This window comes from Hevea brasiliensis, chromosome 4 (genome assembly GCF_030052815.1).
Source record: "Hevea brasiliensis isolate MT/VB/25A 57/8 chromosome 4, ASM3005281v1, whole genome shotgun sequence".
Lineage (NCBI taxonomy): Eukaryota > Viridiplantae > Streptophyta > Magnoliopsida > Malpighiales > Euphorbiaceae > Hevea > Hevea brasiliensis.
The window spans coordinates 2,447,607-2,466,820 of NC_079496.1; the positions used below are offsets into that span (position 1 = coordinate 2,447,607).

General features: G+C 32.0%; 2 protein-coding genes across 7 annotated transcripts; one reads left to right on the forward strand and one right to left on the reverse strand.

Annotated features, from left to right (window-relative positions):
• Nucleotides 1–11,867: 11,867 nt before the first annotated feature.
• LOC110664215 (potassium transporter 5-like) lies at nucleotides 11,868–14,763 on the reverse strand. Of its 2 annotated transcripts, XM_021823797.2 has the most exons (7): nucleotides 14,601–14,763; nucleotides 14,295–14,520; nucleotides 13,957–14,205; nucleotides 13,567–13,878; nucleotides 13,309–13,476; nucleotides 12,991–13,245; nucleotides 11,868–12,897 (listed from the first exon to the last, which is right to left on the reverse strand). In XM_021823797.2, the coding sequence occupies exons 1-7, from the start codon at nucleotides 14,739–14,741 to the stop codon at nucleotides 12,056–12,058; spliced, it is 2,193 nt and encodes a 730-aa protein (XP_021679489.1). In that variant the 5' UTR covers nucleotides 14,742–14,763; the 3' UTR covers nucleotides 11,868–12,055. The 2 variants fall into 2 exon arrangements, with proteins under 2 accessions (XP_021679489.1, XP_058002369.1); XM_058146386.1 differs by having other exon boundaries at nucleotides 12,991–13,476.
• Nucleotides 14,764–16,756: 1,993 nt separating this feature from the next.
• On the forward strand, nucleotides 16,757–18,614 carry LOC110664231 (cullin-1). Of its 5 annotated transcripts, none has more exons than XM_058144987.1 (6): nucleotides 16,757–17,048; nucleotides 17,272–17,371; nucleotides 17,455–17,640; nucleotides 17,729–18,076; nucleotides 18,162–18,255; nucleotides 18,381–18,614. In XM_058144987.1, exons 1-6 carry the CDS (start codon nucleotides 16,897–16,899, stop codon nucleotides 18,389–18,391), a joined length of 891 nt encoding a protein of 296 aa, XP_058000970.1. In that variant the 5' UTR covers nucleotides 16,757–16,896; the 3' UTR covers nucleotides 18,392–18,614. The 5 variants fall into 5 exon arrangements, with proteins under 5 accessions (XP_058000970.1, XP_058000968.1, XP_021679510.2 ...); XM_058144985.1 differs by having other exon boundaries at nucleotides 18,162–18,239; XM_058144986.1 differs by having other exon boundaries at nucleotides 16,758–17,048; nucleotides 18,162–18,239; nucleotides 18,384–18,614.
• Nucleotides 18,615–19,214: the final 600 nt, after the last annotated feature.

Genomic DNA, 19,214 nt, shown 5'->3' on the forward strand with positions numbered 1-19,214 from the left:
TGTCCTTAGCTCAAGATGGAGCTATTTTGACTGAGTTGTAAATGAGGCCAAACCTGCTACAACAGATACAAGATGGGCAGAGGGCAGATGAAAAATTAATGGCCATTGTGGGTAAAATTCCAGAGGGAAAGGAAACTGATTATGAGGTGAAAGCAGATGGGTGTCTGTACTACAGAGGAATAGTGTGTGTACCAGATGATGGGAAACTGAAGGCTAGTATTCTAAAAGAAGCACACACTAATGTTTATGCTATGCACCCAGGAAGCACAAAAATGTATAATGATTTGAAGCCTCATTATTGGTGGCCTGGTATGAAAAAGGATATAGCTGACTATGTGACTAAGTGTTTGACATGTCAGCAAGTTAAAGCAGAACATCAAGTTCCATCAGGATTGCTACAACCTATAAGCATACCTGAATGGAAATGGGATCGGGTCACTATGGATTTTGTTAGTGGTCTACCTCTCACCCAGAAGAAGCATAATGCAATATGGGTGATAATGGATAGATTGACAAAGTCAGCACATTTTCTGCCAGTTAGGACTGACTACTCACTGGAGAAGTTAGCAGAATTATATATCAGTGAGAAAGTTAGACTGCATGGAATCCCACTTTCCATCATATCTGATCAAGACCCAAGGTTTACATTGAGATTCTAGAAAAAGTTATAAAAAGCCTTGGGTACACAACTCTGTTTTAGTACGGCTTTTTATCCCCAGACGGATGGACAGTCAGAATGAGTAATCCAGGTAAACCTAAGAACTAATTGAATTTTCATAGTTAATAAATTGAAATGATAGTAATAATGTGAATTATGTGATAGATCCTAGAGGATATGCTAAGGGATTGTGTCATTAAGTTTGAGGGGAGTTGGGATAGATACCTCCCACTGGCAGAATTCGCATTTAACAATAGCTACCAAGCTAGCATTCAAATGGATCCATATGAAGCACTGTATGGGAGAAAATGTAGAACCCTAGTGTGTTGGACTGAATTGGGCAAAGATAAGCTGGTAGGACCAGACCTGATGAAACAAACTGAGGAGAAAGTGAAGATAATCAAAGCTAACCTGAAGGTTGCCTTAGATAGACAGAAATCTTATGCCGACTTGAAGAGAAAAGAGATAGAGTATGCAGTTGGCGATAAAGTGTTTTTCAAAGTCTCACCATGGAAGGAAGTACTGAGGTTTGGAAGGAAGGGTAAGTTAAGCCTTAGGTTCATTGGCCCATATGAAGTCATTAAACGTGTGGGACCAGTGGCCTATCGGCTAGCTTTACCATTAGAACTGGATAAAATCCATAATGTATTCCATGTTTCTATGTTGAGAAGATATCGCTCAGACCCTTCACATGTCATCTCCATGGAAGATATTGAAATCCAACCGGACTTGATATATACAGAAGAACCTATATAGATCCTAGCTCGGGAAGTGAAGGAACTAAGAAATAAACAAATTCCACTGGTGAAAGTGCTCTGGAGGCACCACAATACTAAAGAGGCAACTTGGGAAAGTGAAGAGATGATGAGGCAATAGTTCCCTCAACTGTTTGCATCAGGTAAATTTCGAGGACAAAAATTTTTCTTAGAGGGAAAGAGTTGTAACATCCTCACTTTAGCTAGTCGGTACAGTCTACTGTTCCAGTGACTAATGTCGGTCCGGGCAGCTAGAATGTTTGAAATTTTAAATAGACTAGAGTGAGGAGTTATAAAGAAACTAAATAATGCTCATAACAATCAAGGAAAATTTATAAGAACGAAATACACTAAGGTTAAACGAGCCGACACACCAAGGATGAGTAACCCGAAAAGGAAGTGACGGTGAAGGCCGTTAGCAACCCTAGACCCGGGGAAAAAATTATTAAATAATTATTGGGACTCCAAAGAAGGGTCATTGAGGTTCTTATGGCATTAGAATGCCAAGAAAATGCTTAGAAAAATTTTTCTATCGGTACACATAATTTTGGCTCGTTAAGCCAAATGGAGGGCATTTTGGTCATTTCGTCTTCAGAGATGATTTTTGGCCAACTCATCCAGTTAAATAAATAATTTATATGACATAAAATATGAATAAATATTGTTAAAAATTTAATTGAAATTAAATAGACAAGAAAAGGATAAAAAAAATGAAAGAAATTGGGATTTTGACATCATAATGATGTCATTAAAATTTTCCCAACTAATCCAATGTTGACACATGGTATAAGTTTATTTAAAAAGACTAAATGGGTAGAAAAATGAAGAAAAAAATCAAAACTATCTCTACCCTTCTTCCTTGCCGTCATCCTTCCCTCCATGGCCACCATTAGCAAGCTTTTTAAAGCTTGATTTTCATGACTTTTACCCAACTAAACCCTATATTCCCAATACAAAAAAGTGTTCTTACATCTCAGTGAGTCTTTTGGAAGCAAAAAAAGAAAAAGAAGAACCCTAGCAAGTTGGAAATTTCACTGCATTAGAGGTTTGTGACCTAACCTTGATTTTCACTTTAAATCCATGTTAAAGGACTATGAATGAGTGCAAATTACAAAGAAATTTATTAAATACCATTTGTATGCCATCCCATAATTTTGGCAGCCTTAGTTGGGGTAAGATTGTGATGATTTTTATGGAGTTAAAATGGTAGTATGGCTGCCCTTAATATGCATCTCTTAAGTGAAGTGATGAAATGGAAAAGATAATGCATGGTTTGCGATGTTTGAGTGAGGGTTTGGGATAAAAATGAGACTTTGATCATGTGATGATGAAAGTAGGTTTTAATGGTCAATTAGTGACCATTTGGTTTTGTTTGAATAAAAAATGAAGTGGGTTGTGTAGTGGGATTTGAGTTTGGTGTGGCTGCCCTTGGTGACCTGCATGATTGGGCATGAGTCCAGTAGGTTTGAGCAGCAATAACTAGAGTTGTAGAGGTTCAATTGGTGCAAGGCCAATTGGACATAAAACTAGACACATAATGGCACAACTTTGGTGAAGAAACCATGCTTAGAAAACCAAACCAAGTTGACCAAAAGATTGCCTTAATCTGGGTGACCTGCATTCTGCCTGGGCAAAATGACCAAATGAACAGTATTTAGTCATTTGGCCATAACTCAGTGTAGAAAGGTCCAATTGACCTGAAATTTTACCAGCAATAAGCTAAGATATAGACCTACAACTTTCATGAAGAAACCTAACCCAAATTATGATCATAACATTTTCAAAAAGTGACTTGAAGTCACTGCTCCTAATACTGTAGATTTGGTCAGTCCAGAAATTCTGGAAAAATTATAATTTGGCCAGTTGTGGTTTTTGGGCCATAACTTAAGCTACAAAACTCCAAATAGAGTGATTCAAAAAAAGAAATGTAACTAAACAAAATAAGGAACAACTTTCATATTGATCATTTTGCCAAATTCCCACTGCAAAAATGACTAATGGAACAGTAAACACAAAGCCTAAAAACTGAAAATTTTGTACAATTAACATTAAGCTTAGAAATGGTATTGGCAACCAATTCCAACAATTTTAGAATGCAAAATGTGGTATGTTGGGAGTATTAAAACCAATGTACCTATTGTCCATGTAAAAGTCAACATTTTGTTGACTAATGAATTGAATAGTAACACTAAAACTTGAATTTCAAGAATTGTGAAACTTTAAAGTGTAATATGCCCTAGTATACCTAGCAAGATTGATTTGGATAGGTTGGCATGCCAATAGGGTTCTGTTAGCAGTACTGCATATGGCTTCATGCCATTCTGTGTTTCATGGCTCTCCATGCCATTCTGTGACATAATAGCCTTTGGCTATGTTATTTGAGTTGTTATACTCGGGTTTTATCCCTAATAATTATTACAGCTTATTAGCTGTTTTGTTGCACACCGGGAGACACAATGTGACCGATGGTGTGATGGTCTGAGGTACTTAGTACCTAGTGCCAGTTTACCCGTTTATCCAGTCCAGTCGACTAGTATGGGTTACTCGGGCAATGATAATGAATCTTACAAATTTTTAATCAAATCATACTGTAATAAATACCAGGAATTAAGTCTACCAAAAATTTAAACATACATTCTGCATATTTATATTATTTTAGTTATTTTATTTTATTTTATTTTATATTGTCACCATTAAGCAGAATTGCTTAGCGCGTCACTTTTGCTACGCACAAGTACTGGAGAAATAGCTGGGGAGCCCAGCAGACATCAGACCGGGTGAACTTTTAGAGCTGCACACTGAGTCCAGAGTCACCTCACATCTGCAGTGCACTTGGTAGAACATTAGGACTTTGGGTGGCATTTTGTATTTTGCATTTTGTATTAGTTTTGGATTGTAACTATAAACTCTTGAAATTATTTGATAATGTAAATATATGAAATTTTATGTTATTGAAATTTTCTGTTATTGAAATTTTCTGTATATTATGTTGAAAAATGAAATGTTGAGAAATATTCATGAATGTGTTTCAAGTGATGAAGTGAACAGAAAAATTCTGAAAATAGTGTTGTGATTTTGAGATTGAGTTGAGATGTGTGTATAATGGAGTTCTGGATTTGAAAATTTTATTGGAAGTGTTTTTTAAATAGGTTCAGAAGAACTATTTTTCCAATTTATAGCCGGCGCTCTGCCGGATTTTCTATAAAAATTGTGAAAAAATTCAAATTTATCAAAAATTGTAAATAAATGAATTAAAAGGGATAAATTGTAATGGAAATATGAATTGGTGCTCCGGCACACTGAGTGGCATATCTTGCCTGGCTATACTGTAGACGGGTAAGGGGTGTCACAATTATACATGATTAAATTTAAATAAAATTAATATTGATATTAATATTAATATGCACATATGTATAAAAACTAATTATAATCATAATTTTATAATAAATTAAAATTATGTAATTAAAGAATTAAAAAGAGTCTCGTAGACTTAAAGTTTTTTTTAACTATTGCTTGCAATTTCTCAATTCTCCTGTATAATACTTTGATGAATATACACAGAACTATTTGGCATTGCTATTGCATTCTGTTGTTGCTGTTTTAAATTTATTTTTCATAAAACTATTATTTTTAAAAAGTAGCTTATATTGTTTGGTAACAAAATTAAAAATTTACTGCTAAGTAAGCAAGTTATTTATTATGTTTTTGGTAAAAATTATTATTTAAAATGCTATTATGACTAAAATGATCAAAAAGACCATTTAGAAAAAAAAAATATACTATTTTAACTTTTTAATAATTAATAATTTATTTTTATACCTATTAAATTTCTTATTATTATATTTAATTTATATATTGAAATGTATTTAAACTTAAAATTGTTTAATTAGTAAAATAATAATAACTTACATCAATAAAATAAATTAAATTTATTTACAAAATATTTAATTAATATTTAATTATTTAGTTAAACAGTATATATATATATATATATATATATAATCACTAGACTACTACACTCGATGGTTTTTAAGAGTAGATTCATCATTATAAATTCATAACTCACACAAATTAATTGCTGAGAGCACTGTAATGTGCACGGTTATATTATGACTATTGATTAATAATGAATTTTATGCAAATCTCGTTATAATCAATAATTGAAGTGTATTCATTGGATGGTGACATAATATTAACTACTGATGATTGAGATCCAATCATTATAATCAACTACACTTTCGTCCGCTCGTTGCGCTGTAGGATTGTTTCCAAGTGATATTCTTCCATTTTTCTTTCAATGGTAAAAGCAGTTATGTGAACATCACTTGCTTTATGCTCAACTATGTACATAATGCAACATTTTTGGATTGAACTCTTGATGATGTGCTTGCTAACTTTGATAATGACCACAGCATTCCTTACAGTTCTACTTAATAATGTTGTTCGCGCTAGTTATGCTGCTTATCTCATGCTTGTAATCCCAATTGTCTTCTATCCCTTGCCACTAAGCTTAAAATCAGCTTGTATTCTCCATTTTCAGAGTAGCAGCCCAGAATAAAAGAAACGCGGGAACAAACATGCTCTCTTTGAGCTAATACGTTGCAGTGGATGCCAATCCACAGTCATGTTGTTGGCCATGTTGAAAATTAAGGGAATAAGAGAATGAATAGGGAAAACAGAAAGGGAATAGGAATTGAAGAGGCGATTGAGAGAACTCCCATCTTAAAAGCTTGATTATTGAGAATTCAAAGTTTGAATTTGAACAGTTTCATTTTTGTTTGATTAATTGCATTTTACTACATATGCACCAAAATAATTGCGTAACTCATTGATCAACATCACATAACTCAAAAGCATGTTGGATCCTGCTGTGAAATCAAGAATCTACTCCTAACCCAGATGCGTTCTTATGCCTGAATCTCTTTTTTTTTTTTTTACAATACGAGTCTTTTTTGAAACTCGAATTGGGTTTCACCCGAAATTGTTTCCTTGTAGATTTTCCTACTCGGTTTTATTTGGCGTTGGTTCAAATTTATTTTTTGCAGTTGACAAGCGGAAGATTAAATGCCTTATATGGGTCCGTCAAATCTTGTAAAATTATTAATGAAATAGGGGCAAAATGAATAAAAAAAAATTAACAAAATGCCACTTATCGCATTTTGGTGAAGTTTATTTGAAATTATTAGAATTATGACTCAAAATCCTAGTGAAATTTGGAGAGACTTTTTATTTGAGTGGGAGAAATATTCCTTAATAGAATAGAGGAATATTTACTATATAAAATAGAACTCTTATTTTAGCGTTATTTCTAAATTGAGTAGGACGCCTAATTATATTAGGATTGAGGGAATTAACACTATAAATAGGAGAATGGTAGAAAAAATTATTTGAGCTTTCAGCTCATAGAGTGAGGCTGTTGCCTATTGTAGAAAGGGGTCTTGTCAATTACTGAGGATTTGGCTCTGCCCATTGATGAGGGGCCTAAGGTGGAGTAAGGACATAGAATTCAAAAGTAATTCTTGTCCATTGGTGAGAGAGCTCTTACCCATATAGTTGAAGACACCCTTTGTGGTGTGGTGTTATAACAGTAAATATATTGGATTATGTCTAAAGGAGATTGAAAGGGACTAACTAATATATTTACTATGAGCTTGTAATGATGATTTATTTATTGATGATAGTGAAAAATAGCATGCCCGTAGATGTAGCCATATATTGAGAGGGTGAACCACGTAAATATTGGTGTTGTGTATGTTTGTTTTATTTCTTTGCAATTTACATACTTTCGCAGTACGCAAAAAATTAGTATCAGAGCATGGGATGATCCGGATGAGTTTGGTTGAAGATGGAGCTGCTGCGACATGTAGAAATTCTCACATGCAATAATGTTGGTGGTGGAGAGTTGAAATTGAAGTAGAGCTTTTGATGCAAAATCAAGAAAATGACGTGATAATTTTTTGAAGAAAGAGATATAATGATTGAAGGCACCCAAGAATTTGAGGTATGTAATGGTTTATGGATTTTGAGTCAAGGTGGAGATTGTTAGAATTATGACTCAAAATCATAGTGGGATGTAGAGAGATCTTTTCCTAATTTGAGTGGGAGAAATATTCCTTAATAGGATAGAGGAATATTTCCTATATAAATTAGAACTCTTATTTTAGTATTATTCGTAAATTGAGTGGGACTCCCAATCAGATTATGATTGAGGGAATTAACACTATAAATAGGAAAATGGTGGAAAGGGTTATTTGACTTTCAGCTCATAGAGTGAAGCTGTTGCCCATTGCAGAGAGGGGCCTTACCAATTGTTAAGGATTTGGCTCCACCCATTAATGAGAGGCACTTGCCCATTACAGTAGAGAGAGGCTTCGGTCTAAAGTGGAGTAAGTACATAGAATTCAAAAGGAAGGGATTCTTGTCCATTAGTGAGATAGCTCTTGCCCATATAGTTGAAGACACTCTTTGTGGTGTAGCATTGTAATAATAAATATATTGGGTTAGGTCTAGAGGATACTGAGAGGGACAAACTAATATACTTACTATGAGCAGTTTTGTAATACCCCTCACCCGACTACAGTGTAGCCGAGCAAGGCGTGCTACATTCGGTGCTGGAGCACCCTAACTTACCTTACTTTATTTCTTTAAAAATTTTGTTCTCGTTATATTTAATATCGATTTTTTTTCGACGGAGAAACTAATAGAGTTTTTCCTATTTTATTATCATTTGACGTGTTTTACTATTCACCTGTTTGAAAATTTCAATAATATTTTAAATAAAAATCTCATCAATTATTTTCATAACCATCTCATAATTCACATCTCATTCATATATCTCAATTTCATATTCATTTCCATGCATTATCTATATATTTCAAATATGTCTTCAAATCCATACAATCTCATTCATGCTCAAATCATATAAGTAAAATTTTCAAATTTCATTAATTTACATGATATATAAATTAATTACATATGAAAAAACTAATTTATTAATTTACATCACATTTCTATTAATTATCTGTTCATAATCTATATTATAATATCTAGCATTTTATACAAAATACAAAATATGATCTATATGGCCCCTATCTACATGCATTGCTGAGGAGGTGACAACCTTGAATACTTCAAACACTTCTGCAGATCTGGACTCCAAAAATCTTAGTCAAAGTACCTGCGCGAGGAAACAAATCCATCGCGCTAAGCATTGCTGCTTAGTGGTGCAATAATATAACAAGAAAATAAAATATACAAATAAAGAAAGAACGAAGCATAATTTGAATATTTAAAAATCAATTTAATTTAATACAATGTGTCTAATATTAATTATTTTTTGTTCTAATTTGTTCCGCTTTGGAAGCGTTTAATTCCTAAATTCACTGTGATAATGTACAATATACAGAATTAATAAAAATACTTAGTTTATATTCATATGGCAATAGAAGGTACATTTAAAATATTTAGTTAAGTTATACCTATTTTTGCAACTCTTTTATCATTTTACTTAACAATTTTTATGTGGTTTGGATCATTTCATAATTCTACCTAATTCTTTTGAAGTCTTATTAACTCATTTATTTGATTTCTAATATTTTTAATTACTAACAGTCTTAATTTATTTCAATAAATTACACTGCCCAAGTAACCTATGACAGGCTGACTAAACTAGATAACGGGTAGTTGGCACTGGACACCGTGGTGCCTCGGGCCGTCATACCATGGGACGCAGAACGTCAACCACGTATGCAGTCAGTATGGCTAAAAAGCCATGATATCACATAATCAGGCATAAAAGCCATGAATACGGGCATAAAGCCATGAATACAGGCATAAAAGCCTTTCACAGTACTGCTAAAATAATACCCTATTGGAATGCCATACTATCCAATCTGACACACATGTCTAGGTAATACAATGGCACATAATATCATTAAATATTAATATATTGTATTTTATAACTTCATTATTTCATGATAAATTTCAATTATAATTTATACATTCATTTGATCATTTATGTGATTACAATTCACATCAATTATCCATTTATACCATTGTACTCAAAGTACTTTTCCTTTGTACAATAATAAGAACTAATGTCTCATTCATACATTAATATGATTCATTTATTCATTCATTATGTCATTCATATTGATCACAATTCAAAATAATGGTTCACATATACCATTGTATTCAAAACATTCTTTTCTTTCTCATTTATACATTCAAAAATCTACTTAAATAATTACAAATTTTATTTTCAAGTTGAGTTACTAATATTTTATGAATTCTATTTGTGATGGGCATATAAGCCCTAACTATCTATTCACATCAATTAGATGACTTATTTTTCATTTTTCAAGTAATCCATGAACATTTCATGAATTTCAAATCTATGGCCTTAATTTCCCTTTAACAATTTTGACTAGGATGCATAGTCCACACTTGTCATACAATTCTAAGCATTTAAGCTTAGAATTGGTTCTAGGTTTTTATCTTAATTTACTAATCATTTTGATTACTATTCACCTTACTAGTCAACTAAAATGTTGACTTTTTCATACTTAATGGATATATTAATTCTAATTACACTAAGATCTCACATTTTGAGTTTTACATTTACTAGTATTGATTGCTAATTGCAATTTAAAGTCCCCTAGATGTATTTCTAAATTTTCAGTTTTGATTACCTAAGTTTACTGTTCCATTGGACAATTTTACAGTGGAAACTGGGCTAACTTTTCTTCATCAAAGTTGTTCCTTATTATGTCTTCTTTAATTCCCTTTTTAAATCACTCCATTTGGAGTTTTGTAGCTCAAGTTATGGTCATTTTACCATAACAATTTCTGGGCAATTTGATTCTGCTAGATTTGGTGACTTAAGTTTGGTTGGCAATTTGACTAGGTTATGGTCAGAATTTAGATTTGTGTTCTTCATAAAAGTTGTAGGGCTATGTCTCAGCTTTCTTTTGGTAAAATTTCAGATCAATTGAACTTTTCTACACTGAGTTATAACTATTTGAACAAATACTATTCATTTGGTCATTTTCCAGGGACAGCATGTTGGTCACCCAGATTGGGGCAGTTTTTTTGGTTATCCTAAGTTGGTTTTCTGGGCATGGTTTCTTCACCAAAAATGTGTTATTATGTCCTAAGTTTAATGTCCAATTGGTCTCACACCAATTGGTGTAACCTAACTCTACTTATGGTCACATTTAGGTACTGGACTCAAAGTCCAGAAAATCCTGCATGAACACAACACTTCTAATACTCCCCATTCCACACTACTACCAACTTCAATCACATTCAATACACTTTAAATACTCCATAATTAATCTCAACACATCAATTTATCAACATAACATCAAATTCCCAATTTAGCAAAACCTAAATCAATTTGGTACAACTTCAAAATCCAAAGGAATTGATAGCACTAACCTTGTTCCTTAGCTTCACTCAACTTCAACTCAACCTTCTAATCAATCAAAAACTTGAAGCTCCTTCTTGGTCCACCTTGGCTGAAATTCCTCTTGCCCCAAACTCTTAATTTCTTTTAGTTTTCTTAAGTGCTTTCTACTAATTAGGCTTTAGTTTAGGGTAGACTATAATTTTTCCAAGAAAAAATTTGGTTGAGACTTAGGGTTTCAAGCTTTGGATTTTGGGTTTTAATTGAGAATTTTAGAGAAGAAGGGAAGAAGGCAAGTGGACGGGAAGAAGAAGGGAAAAAGATGCAGAATTTTGTTTAATAATTAACCTATATAATAATTAAATATTTAATGGCAATATGATAAATAAGTAGAATAGCAAATTTAAAATTATTTTGAAGTTTATAATCATTATAATTTGAATTTTCAATAATTATTTTTAATTTTCATAATTTCAATTAATTAAATTAATTTAGCTTCATTAAATTAATAATCATCATTTTTTGTCAATATTGGACCCTCAAATTTAATTGACCAAATTTTGCTCTTACCGAGTTGTCGGTTTATCTTTCTTTCTTCTTTCTTTTACTCATTTTTAATTTAATTTTCATCAATACTTATTTATATTTTATTTATATTTTATGTCATAATAATTATTTACTTAATTGGACAAGTCGATCAAAAATCATCGCTAAGGCACCGGCTCATTTAACTTGGTTGTATTTTATTTCTAGAATTTTTTCTAAATTTTTTTTATTATTATTTGAGTTAATTATGGCTCGTCACTTTAGTCTAAAATATTTTTCCAGACGTTCTAGTTGTTACAAGTTTGATGTTGTCCAGACGTTCTAGTTGTTACAAGTTTGATGTTGTATGGGTTCTCTTGGATGTAATTGAGTTGATGGGTAGTATATGATAGTAGAAGATGGCATGCCTGTGAATGCAGCCCTATATTAAGAGGGTAAACCAAGTAAATATTAGTGTTTTATGTGTTTGCTTTATTTCTTTGCAGTTTAAAGAGCTTCCGCAGTGCACAACAGAATTAACTTTATTATATTTACATCTAGAAAATCCTGAACTCTCAAATATCAATTCAACATGAGCAATTTAAAGGTTAAAACTGTAAAATAAATCAGGGAAGTTTTGAATCCTAAATTCTAATCCTATCAGCTAATTTCAACTTTATTTGAATTTAGCTGGTGAGGCTAGCTACTTCTCTAAACATCGTAAGTCATTCCCACTTTGAGTAATTGCTTACGAGGAATCAAGAAAACTTCATCTGGTTGCCTCACACATCTACTTAACCAATTGTAGAGGTAGTCCACAGTCAATTTCTTAACCCAGGTAGATCCATTCGCGGCCATCACCTCACATTCACCCATCAAATAAACAAAACCATCTCTCAAAGCAGTATCTACCAATGCCAATTCCCTTTGCCTGTCTTCTCCCCTGCCATCTTCCTCAATGAATTCCTTCAACTGATTTGCTAGCAACTCCTCAAATGTCTTCTGATCCTTTCTTGAATCCTTGTATCCATACCTCACTATACATTGGAAAACCAACTCCCCAGGCTTTACTCGTTGAAACAAGAACCGTTCCTCAGCTGGAACTCTACTGATGGGCAGTGACTTGATTGAAACAAATACAAGAACTTTATGCAAGGCTTGGACATGCGACACATAATGAGTGAATATGGGAGATATGCCGTGAACAAGATGAGTATAGAATAAACCCAGGCCTTCTGCTCGATGGATCCTCTCATCAGATACTATATCAGTAAGTGTTTCCATTGCAATTTTATTTTCCAGCTCGTACATATACTTCTTCCTGTAGCCATAGTTCCATATGAACATAATGGAGACCACAATCAAGGCAAATAGTAAAGGAAGGTACCCTCCATCAGTGAACTTGTACAATGTAGAGCTCAAAAATAACACTTCAATGAGACCTATGGTTAGGACATAGATGATTATGAGGATGATATTTGTTTTCCATATCATAACCATAACAAGAACAAGAAACGAAGATGTAATCACGAAAACAAATGTTACAGCAATTCCTGCAAGAAAGCAGAAAAAAGTGATTGATTGATCAATGCAGAGTTTAGAAGGAAGCTTATGCTAAAATTATCATAACGTAATCAAGTCCTTACCATATGCATTGCCAATCGTCAAAGTGTTTTTGAAGCCAAGGGTGACACCAACACAGGCCAACATCAAAAGAGTGTTGATCTCAGGCACATAAACTTGTCCTTCATGTTCTGCAGATGTATGCACGACCTTAATTCGGGGGAAACACCCGAGTGCTACAGATTGTTGGACGATAGAGAAAGATGCAGAGATTAATGACTGACTAGCAATGATGGCGGCCAATACTGCCACAACAAACTGCGGCCAATACATTGGTTCTGCATCAATAAAAACTCGGAATAAGCACTGATATAAGTCATGTCTAGTAACAACATACTTACTCGGGATTGATTTATAGAAGGCATCAGTGACATCTTCTGTATTTTTACGGAGATAGGAACATTGGCCAATATAGGCTAGCAAGACAGAGGGAAAGAGTACAGCACAACTGCTTAATTGAATTGATCGAATATTGAAGTGGCCCAAATCAGCAAACAAAGCTTCAGACCCTAATTTTGTTCAAGTGAAAAAGGAAATGTAAATTAGTATCTCATCATCAGTCCAAAGTCCATGAGACCACTATATATAAGGATCTGTACCTGTGAGGCATAAAATGACACCTCCAATAGAAATCCAAGCTTTTTTCTTATTCCTCTGGAAATATTTGACAATGTACCATGGATTGACAGCCTTGATTACACCAGGGTCATACTTGATGAAGTTGAAAAGCCCAATAAACGCAATAAAAGCAAACCATAGCACTAGAATTGGAGCAAAAGTATAGCCAACTTTATCAGTTCCAAACCTCTGAACTTGGAACAATAGAATCAAAATCACCACTGAAATCCACATGATTGCATCTTGTGAAAGGCTAGGAGCGGCCTCCCTAATACCTCCAACAGCAGATAATACTACACCAAAGAAATTGAAGCATAAAAATTTTTGTTCTTTTCAAAAAAAGGTGAGGATTTTTTTTCTAATTTATTTACCAGATATGCAGGGTGTCAGAATTCCATCTCCAAGGACCATGGACACTCCAATCAAGGTTGTGAAGAATAGAGAATACTTGATTATAAGGCTACTCTCAAGTGAATATTTGAGAGCTGAAGCCAACTTCGTACTATGCTTTGGTAAATCCAATTTATATTTGGACACTTCTCTATCTTCAGCCTGCTGGTTTGGTATCAAATTGACCTTGGCATGGCGACATATAAGAGAATAAAGTGCAAAGGTTCCTCCTGCAATGGATGAGTACTTAGAAACCATTTTTTTTTTCCTATAGCTTTCCTATCCAAGAAATTGGTAATTAATAGAAGCTTAAGCTTACCATCGCCATTATCATTAGCAGCCAAAGCGATGAATACGTACTTAATAAAGGCGATGATAATAATCGAGTAAATAATCAAAGAAAGCACTCCAAAGATATCCTCCTCGTTCTTGATCCCATCAGGAAAAATTCCAGGTAAAACGTACAATGGAGATGTACCTAAATCACCATAAGCAACACCAATGCATTGAAACGCAAGCTTCAAGATCGTTCCCCTATCTGCTTTCTGCAAAGACAACAAAAACAAGTCTCATTAATTCAATCCCAATCATAAATCAAACCCAAACAAGAAATTTTATTATATACCTGACGATCAGTATAAGTGCTGCCTCCATCTGCCTCCAAATCGAATGATCTTTGTTTAGCTAGGCTTGTCTTATGTCCATATTGTTCTTGCACTTGTTGTTGCTCTTCCAATGACGACCTTTCTTCTTCTAACTCCGCCATCAGAGTACTTCTCTTGCCTCTTTGGTGGTGGAGATACAAAGTTGTGTTCAAATAAACTAGTTGGAGTAATTTAAAGAAGTTGGGTTTCTAGGCTGGTTCCTGCAGTGTCCGCTTTGTAATTGGATTCCTTGTCAGCCATTAAGATCATAAATTCAAATTTAGAATACACATAAAATAAAATTTCATTAGGATTCTATTTTTTAATATTTAATTTATTATATTTCATTAATATTTATTATAAATAATTTAAGATTATAAAAGTATTTTATTCAGTTCATAATTTTAATAATATAATATATCTTAAAAGTTTCTAGGCAAAATATAAAGTAAAAATTGAAACTTGTAATTATATACATAGAGAGGTAGGAAAGTTTTCCTTTATGCCACCCACATGACATTCTAAAAAGAGAACATGCCACATGAACATATTTTTTCTTAATTTTGTCATAAGACACCTATCATATTAAAATTATTATATTTTATAATTATAATAATTATTGTCTTTTTATATAAGTATTTAATTTTTATATTTTTTTTATTTCTTTTTAAATATCTTTTTTATTATATTGTTATCATAATTTTCATGATTAACTAATTAAATAATAAATTAGTAAATAATGTCAAGTAATTTCCTTAATTATAAGTTATTTATTCCATACTTTTATATATATAAGTTACAAATTATTTAATTATGACACTTTAATACTATAATAAGTAGCTACTATTATTATTTAATTATTATAAATATCTGAAAAACTCAATTTAATTAGAGATAAGAAAAACTAAAAATTAATTAGATTAATTTATTAATTATACTCAATAAACACATATGTTAATCTTGTATATGTTCTATTTTCGCTTCATAATGAAAATGTGGTCTAAATTTTTATAAAATAAGTTCAAGAAGAGATAAAATTTTAAATTTATCACATTTATACCATGTGCTAATTTTTAATTGAATTTATTAATGTCAACTTTTTATGTATTTTCTAAATAGTTGTAATATATAATTATTAAATAATTTAATTTTCTAAATATAATTTTTAATTAATTTCATCTTCTAAATTTAAATAATGAAAATGTATTAATTATTAATTATAATTGTCATTCATTATGAAATTTTCTAATTTTTAATTTAAAAATATTAATAGCAATAAAATTAAGATCAACATTTATTTTAAAAGGAAAATAAAACTGTTTAATAAAAATTTGTAAATATATTTACTGTAATTAAATTTAGTATTTAATTATTGATGATTTGTCAATTTAATTTTAAAATTCAATAAATATTATCATGATTCTATAATTATTGCTACAACTGAAAGTTTAATTTCTTTTAAAATATCTGCTCCAAATAAGAACCAAGCATAAGAGGATATTTGAATTTTTATAAGAAATTAATGATTGAATTTTCTTTTAGATATGTCTAATTATTAAAAGTAATATTTATTCATTAACTTTTAAATTTCTTTTAAAAAAAGAGAAAAAATGACATTAAATTTTTCTATATTTTTTAAACAATGGTAATATATAGTTACTAAATATAAATATTACACATCATCATATTTTCTCATTTTTAATTTGAAAATGTTAATAGCAGTAAAATTAATACCAATATTTACTTGGATGGAAAAATAATATTTAAATATTTTCTATATATATTACTGTACATGAGACGAACATTCGGCTAGTTATATATAAAATTCATATTTCCTTTCAATAGAATATTAGAAATACCTTAAAACTCACATATGAATAATAAAAAATTCTTATTTAGATCCAGCTCATTATAAATTCAAGACATGCATGTTAAATTCTTATATTTAATAGATAAATTCATCGTATATCATATGTATTGGATTAATAATAGATTATATCTATACAAGAAAATTTTTTAAATTTTTTTAAATAATTTAAATTTGCAAGGATTTTTTAGTGTATATATATATATATATATATATGTGTGTGTGTGTGTACAGGAAGTTTCAAAGAAAGATGAGCAAGTCTGCAATCTACCAACTTCAAAAAGTCTTTGGACTGAATTGTCAAAGTAACTTGCCCAGAACACATCCACCAACCAAGAAAATTCTCAAGTTATATTACATACATATTTCTCAAATCTTTGAATCGAAGCTCAAACTCATTAGCACCCACCATGGCCACTAAAGATGAAAAGAGGAGGTCAAGGGAAAGGGAGTACGAGGAAGTATTGGTGGTGATAAAAGAGATGGTTAATACTCTCAATACTTCTTTAGAAGGGATTGAAACTCAGCCTTTCAATTCTGAAGATTACATGCGATTCTATACGTATCCTTTTTCATCACAAGGATCACTTTTGAGTTTTGAATCATGGGTTCTCTCTGTTTCATTTTCTTATTCTTGATTTTTGCTTCATTCTGGTCTCAAAATTAGCATAATTCTTCTTTATCAATCAATCTGCGATCGGTTTCTCTGATCTGAAGTGAGTGATCTGGTTTTTTTCTTTGATTTTTTTACCTGGACTTGTATGGCTTTAATTTGGCTGAGGCAGAGCAGTTTATAACATTACTAGCCCGCACCCAATCCGCGAGTATTCTCAGGAGTTATATGACAAATATAGGGAGATATGCGAAGAGCATCTAAATTCTAAGGTCAGATGCATTTTAGAGATCTACCAACGATATGTACTTGCTCAAAATTCAGTTCTGAGAAATGGATTCTTTATTGTTAACAGGTCTTGCCTTCTTTAAGAGGAAAGAGAGACCAAGATTTGTTGCAAGAATTGGTGAGAAAATGGGCAAATTACAAAACTATGACTCGATGGCTTTCAAGGTTCTTCCATTATCTCGAAAGATACTTCATTCCCATTCGACAACTCCCTTCACTTCAAGAAAACAGCTTCATAGCTTTCTATAACTTGGTAAGTAATGGAAAATTCATTCATTTTACAGTGCCAGGACATGATCAATCCCTTTCTAACACACCCATCTTCGAATTATGAGTTTTAGGTGTACGGTGAAATAAATGGACAAGTAAGAAACACTGTTATATCTATGGTATGGTCAGACACTGTAACTGAGTTTTCTGAGTTCTCTTTCCTAATTGAATCACTCGACTTCATTCTATATGTATTTATGAACTTTGATCTTCAGATCAATCAGGAACGCAATGGAGAACTAATTGATCAGGAATTGGTGAAAAGTATTGTGACAATCTATGTAGAGATGGGAATAGAATCAATGAAATATTACGAGCAAGATTTTGAAGAATCACTGCTCAAGGAAAGTGCTGTATTTTATTCAGAAAATGCCTCTAAATGGATGCAGAATGAGCCCTATGAGGATTACATGTTCATGGTACTGAAAATATAATAATTTTTTTCAGTATTTTGTATGCACAGATTGCTCGATTTTCAATTTTCTTTTCTTGATGGGAATTTAGGTTGAAAAATGCTTGAAGCGTGAGAAAGAAATAGTTTCTTCTTACCTGCAAGCCACAACCCAAAAGAAGATACTTCAGGTCTGGTCAGTTACTTCTAACGTTTGGAAATGTGAATTTTTGGCTTCTGAATCTCAATGCCAAACAGGGGGCTAGTGATTTTTTTATGTGGGATTGGAAGCTTCAGCTTTTCAGGCCTGATTTGCTGTTAATTTCTTGAAGCAGGTTGTTGAAAATGAATTGGTCAGAAAATGCTAGTGAACTTGAAGGAAAGAAATGGTTTGGTGATGATTTCTGTTGGCAAATGAATCGATTTTGTATTAAGATTGTTAGGCCATTAATACTTGTTTAATGGACCATAATTTTTATTACATTTCATTATATGTAACTATATTTTAACAAACACATGTATTGAATAAATTCAATTCTTGCTGAAAATCTCAAGCAAGTTAACCACATTTGCAATCAATCTTTTGGTAACTAGGAACAGGAATCTATCACATGAACATTGAAGAATCCATTATTTCTTTTGACCATTCTAATTTCTAAGATAATCGTTTTTTTTTTTTTTTTTAGCACATTTAGCTTGGACTTGGGCTCATTGGCGGAAAGCCAAATCTTTACTGCAGTTAAACTCTGCATTTTAAGCATCAACTTTCTCCATATCACAGACAAATTAAAAAAAACGACGAGTCGTCCACTAAACAGATCAGTTGTTTGCATCAACGACGAGTCACATCACTTGCAAGTCAGCTTAGTTCTTTTTTTCTCATTGGTGGATCATTGTTGGGCCTACGCAGAGTCCAGCTCATGGGATCAATATTTTTTGTTAAAAATATTATTAATACAAAAAAATACTATTTTAAAAATATTTGTTAAAAATATATAATGAATAAAAATTCTTTCATTATGGGATCTACATTGCTTTGACTATTTTATTTATGTTTAATGCTCTAATTATTAACTTAGACTTGCTGGACCACCTCAAGTTACCATCTTGGGTTTGGCATTAAAAAAAGTCATCTTCAATTAAAAGAAATTAATAAATGATATTCC

Excerpts from the sequence above, each read along its gene's own strand:
- LOC110664215 (XM_058146386.1), bottom strand. The coding sequence starts at position 14,741 with ATGGCGGAGTTAGAAGAAGAAAGGTCGTCATTGGAAGAGCAACAACAA. Across the intron at positions 14,206-14,294 it reads TGCTAATGATAATGGCGATG|GAGGAACCTTTGCACTTTAT; the intron begins GTAAGCTTAAGC and ends CATCCATTGCAG. Across the intron at positions 13,477-13,566 it reads TGTCATTTTATGCCTCACAG|GGTCTGAAGCTTTGTTTGCT; the intron begins GTACAGATCCTT and ends GAACAAAATTAG.
- LOC110664231 (XM_021823818.2), top strand. The coding sequence starts at position 16,897 with ATGGCCACTAAAGATGAAAAGAGGAGGTCAAGGGAAAGGGAGTACGAG. Across the intron at positions 17,049-17,271 it reads GATTACATGCGATTCTATAC|AGCAGTTTATAACATTACTA; the intron begins GTATCCTTTTTC and ends TGGCTGAGGCAG. Across the intron at positions 17,372-17,454 it reads AAGAGCATCTAAATTCTAAG|GTCTTGCCTTCTTTAAGAGG; the intron begins GTCAGATGCATT and ends TATTGTTAACAG.